We start from the raw sequence: 4,643 nt of genomic DNA, 5'->3' as shown, positions 1-4,643 counted from the left end.
CAATTAGACTATGGCTATTATTATTATGCCTACTATATATGATTTGATAGATATGATCTACCACTAAAATATAAGTTATTATACACTTGTTTTGTTTTGAATTCTCTTTCAATGTATACCATTGTATAATATAATAATAAAATGCACTAAAATGTCTTCATTTTATTTAAAAATTGTTTGAATTTTAATATAAGAAGAAACTATAACAAAATATGTATGAAAGGAAACATAGTTATGCATCTTATTATAATAGAAATGTCTCCACCTAAACTCAAATCGTAACTACAACTTTAACTAGGATGTTAAAATCTAATCTAACCATAATAATAGCCACAGTCTAATTGTAAATAAAATTGAATAATGTTTTTAATGGAAGGAAGAAAGAGGGACATGTTAAATTTTTAATATCTAAAGATGTTTTCATTAGAGAGATCTTTGAGACTGGGGTAGAGAGAGGGATAAAATGGTGAGATTAGGGAAGGGAGAGTGAGAGGGGGTGATTAGAGGGAGATATAGGTAGAATATCTAGAGAGAGATAAGAGAAAAGTAAGGGGGAAAAGTGAGAGAGGGTTATTAGGAGGCATAATTAGAGAGAAAGAAGGGATAAGGGAGGAGAGAGAGGGAGATAGGGTAGGGAGGGGGAGAGAGAGAAAGATAGAGAGATATTCTCATATTTTGTTTCTAAAATGTAGAGAGAGAGAGAGAGAGAGAGAGAGAGAGAGAGAGAGAGAGAGAGAGAGAGAGATGGTGGTGAGATAAGGTAGGGGAGAGAGTGAAAGAGAGGGAAACTATGAAAGAAAACATAGTTATGCATCTTATTATAATATAAATGTCTCCACCTAAACTCAAATTGTAACTCAAATTATAACCACGATGTTAACATCAAATCTAACCATAATAATAGCCATAGTCTAATCGTAAACCCCCTATGTTGATCCTAACCCTAAATTATAATTTTAAGAATAATACTTAATTGTGATGTAGAATCTAAACCTAAACATAATCTTTAATATAATCATATTATTAAAACTTAATCCTTAGCCTAACCTCAAACCTTAAATCTAATGACATATTACTTGAGTCATTATACTAACGATAATGTAAACCCTAAAGATAATGATAATAATATATCATAAATTCTTAATCAAAATCCTAACACCAAAAATAATGCTAACCAGGAAATAAAAATGCTAATAATGATCCTAATCATTTTCTTAACCTTAACCATAACAAAAGTTATTAAGCCCACTCTAAATCCTAACCCCCTAGCCTCAAACACTACCCTTAATCAAATCATATATGCATCGTAACACAAAACCACTTTGAACCTTATCTCAACACACACACACACACACACACACACACAAGATTGAAAGGGAGAGAGCGTGATTGAGGACATATCTAGAGGGAGTAGAAAGGGGGGGTTGTGTGTGTGCGCGCGCGCGCGTGTGTGTGTGAGAGAGAGAGAGAGGTTTGAACCTTTTGAGAGGTTTGTAACTCTAAACCTAACCCTAACCCTATCTATAAGCCTTTTTGTAACCTTACCTCTAGCTCTAACCATAGACATACTCCTATCCCTAACCTTACCCATAATCGTGAGAATATACCAAACTCTTATAAGATGCCCAACTATAACTACAAATCTAATCTAAAATCCTAACCCTAACTCTACTCCTAACTACAAACCTAATTCTAATCCTATCACTTACCATATCATAAGTGTGCCCCTAATAGTAACTATGAATCTAACCCCAATTCTTATGACTAATCATGGTCCTTACCATAATCCTATGCCTAAACCTTTACTTATCCTAAGTTTGACCATAACCCTAATGCTAGCCCTACTCTTAATCATAAGTTTAACTTTAAACCAATACGTAACCCAACTACTAGATGTAAGATTTTTTCCAATCATAATTTTTAACCCTAACTCTACTATTGAATCTAAACCCTAATCATGAGCCTAACATTTACCTTGTCGTAACTTTGACTCTTGTTATAACTCTATTTGTTGAGCTATGAAAAATAATTTTTTTACTCTAATTGTAATTCTAACCCTAACCCTAACCCTATCTATCATCATAATAATTACCTCATAATATGCCTCACTCTAACCCTAATCCTAACCAAGCACCCTATCCTTAAACCTAAGTCTAACAAGAACCCTAACCATATTCTTGATGTTACGTCTAACTATAACCCTACTTCTAACCCTAACCCTAACCCTAACCCTAAGCCAAACCCTAACCCTAAATATAAATCTATCTATTATCATAATAATAATTACGTTAGGTCAATGCCTCATTCCAACCTTAATCCTAACCCTAGCCCTATTTCTATATCTAAGTCTAACTATAACCTTAATGATATTCTTGATGCTAAGTCTACTTGTATCCCAATCCATTACCATATTCTTAACCCTAACTATAGAAAATATAAATCAAAGATTACAAAATTTACCATTAAATAAACTACTAATATTATACTAAATTGAAGAAAATCAATTATGTTCTCAAGTAATGCAACTAAAACACTACCTATATATAAGATTTTGATCAAGTAATGCTAATTTAAATAAAATTATTATCATCAAGATTTATTCATAATGACTTCCATCATTTGTCGCGACTGCTACATACATGCATGCATGCATACATTTAAAATAAGTCCCTTGAGAAGGATTACTCTCGACATATATATATAAGCTACTTAGGGCCCCAATCATTAAGGAATCCCCTACCTTTCTCCCATTCAAAATGATCATGGAGTTGAAAGGATGGATCAAGATTGAGAGTTATTTGAACACCCGCCAAATTCCAAATTTTGGGTATAACTATTATTATTGAAGGTATTTTATTGACCAATTTCTCATTGGTAATGACTATGATGATGAAATTGCTTAGTGGGAGTGATTGGTAATGATTGTGATGATGAAATTGCTTGGGAGAGTCGCAGATTTGGTACTCTCATTATCAAAGTTAGTTATGAGACTCTTACTACTTCACAAGCCCTAACATTAACATAATGACTCTTGGTGGGATTGTAAGCCCTAAAATTAACATAATTACTCTTGGTGGGATTGGTGAAGATATGGCACTCAATCTCTTTTGTTTGGCTATTCACACAAAATGCATACAAATCTAGAGTATTTAAAAACTCATTAGACCAAATATAAATATCTCAAATAAACTATTTTATATTAAATTAATAATAAAAGAACAATTTCCGAATAGTTCTATCCATTCTCTTATTAGAAATATTCCATTTTCTCTTGTCTACTGTCTAAAATATATTTCAACTCTATTATCCATCCTATTAAATGTTTGCAAATCACTTTGTTCTTCCCTCAACATAATTCCATTAAATTACTTCATAAGAACTTAACATAATTGAACACAGATCAACCCCAAACAAAAGCCAGCGACCATATTTATTCCAGTAAAACCCTATTTTAATTACATTTAAACCATTATCCCAAATAATTTATGCAAAGCAATATATTTTCTTTACAATAACCACCATTCTTCTGCAAATATGTACAAAACCAGACAATTTACAGTCACTTCACCTTACCAGCATCTACAAAACCCTCTTCTTCATAATACTTCCTGAAAGCCCTGGGCAGATAAACAGGAAGAAGAAAGCAGAACAAATTGAAACACCAAAACAGCAAATTCGCCACAGCAAGAGCCCGGCCGTAATCATTCCACGGATTTTCTGCCCTCTCTTTCCCAAATTCCACTTCAATCCACTCGAAAATCGTGAAAACCCTACGCGTATTGTAAAAAATAGGAACAAAAGCTCTGGAAGGCAGCGAAAAACTGTGTGAATTAAACGTCACGCCCTCCCAGAAGATCTGCGCCGAGAGAAGAAAAACATGCGGCGCCGCTGCCAAAATTCCGGCCCTGTAACCTGCTGCAATTCCGCCGAAAATGTAAAGCAGAGGGAAAATTAACCCTACGGCGGCGCCGATGGAAACATAGCAGACAAAGAGGCGGCTTGGAGAAAATACAGGCTTCGGAGGACTTGATTTTGCGGCAGCCGTGGCCGGAAAGGCGATCTTGGACATGACCAGAATATAAATTGCGGAGAAGAGGAAGAATAAAATGTCTTCTAGGGTTGTGAGGCCGCTGGCTCCGAAGATTATCATAATTGCTATGGCGTTGAGCTGTGTGAAGGTTAAAGGACCTAGGCTTGATGTTTTGAGGTCCGGGGATTCGACCCCGGCGCCCATCGCCACTGCTCCAGCGCCTGACATTGTTTTGCTCGCCCTGTTAAATTTTCTTTTTTTTCTAGTGTGAGATTTCTGTCGTTGTTTTAACAGTAGTAGTGTAGTTTATCGGGAAGAAGTTCGAGTGGTGAAGAATTGAGGAGGATTTAGATTTTAGTTTTTGCAGCAACGTGGCAAGTAGAATGGCGTTTGGTTGTGGGCGAGACACGTCTGGCATGGATAGTTCGGTGTGAGGTGTGATTTAAATTAATTTTAAAATGTGTGAAAAATGTGTGTTTGTGTGATGGGATAATATATTTTTTGAGCTTCATCCTCCTATTTTTATCCCTGCCCTTTATAAAGGCGGAGACTATTGTTTTCGCTGCGCTTATAGACAATTAGTTTACGTTGGGTTAATATAAAAAATTAACAG

The 4,643-nt window shown here is 35.0% G+C and overlaps 1 protein-coding gene across 1 annotated transcript; it reads right to left on the bottom strand.

Moving 5' to 3' along the window:
* Positions 1-3,402: 3,402 nt before the first annotated feature.
* On the bottom strand, positions 3,403-4,308 carry LOC149544216 (uncharacterized). The gene has a single exon (XM_089798734.1). It carries the CDS (start codon positions 4,256-4,258, stop codon positions 3,560-3,562), a length of 699 nt encoding a protein of 232 aa, XP_089654860.1. The 5' UTR covers positions 4,259-4,308; the 3' UTR covers positions 3,403-3,559.
* Positions 4,309-4,643: the final 335 nt, after the last annotated feature.

This window comes from Cupressus sempervirens, chromosome 8, assembly GCF_028749045.1.
Source record: "Cupressus sempervirens isolate cs-2001-9-10 chromosome 8, ASM2874904v1, whole genome shotgun sequence".
NCBI lineage: Eukaryota > Viridiplantae > Streptophyta > Pinopsida > Cupressales > Cupressaceae > Cupressus > Cupressus sempervirens.
This window is presented reverse-complemented; position numbering and strand designations above follow the sequence as displayed.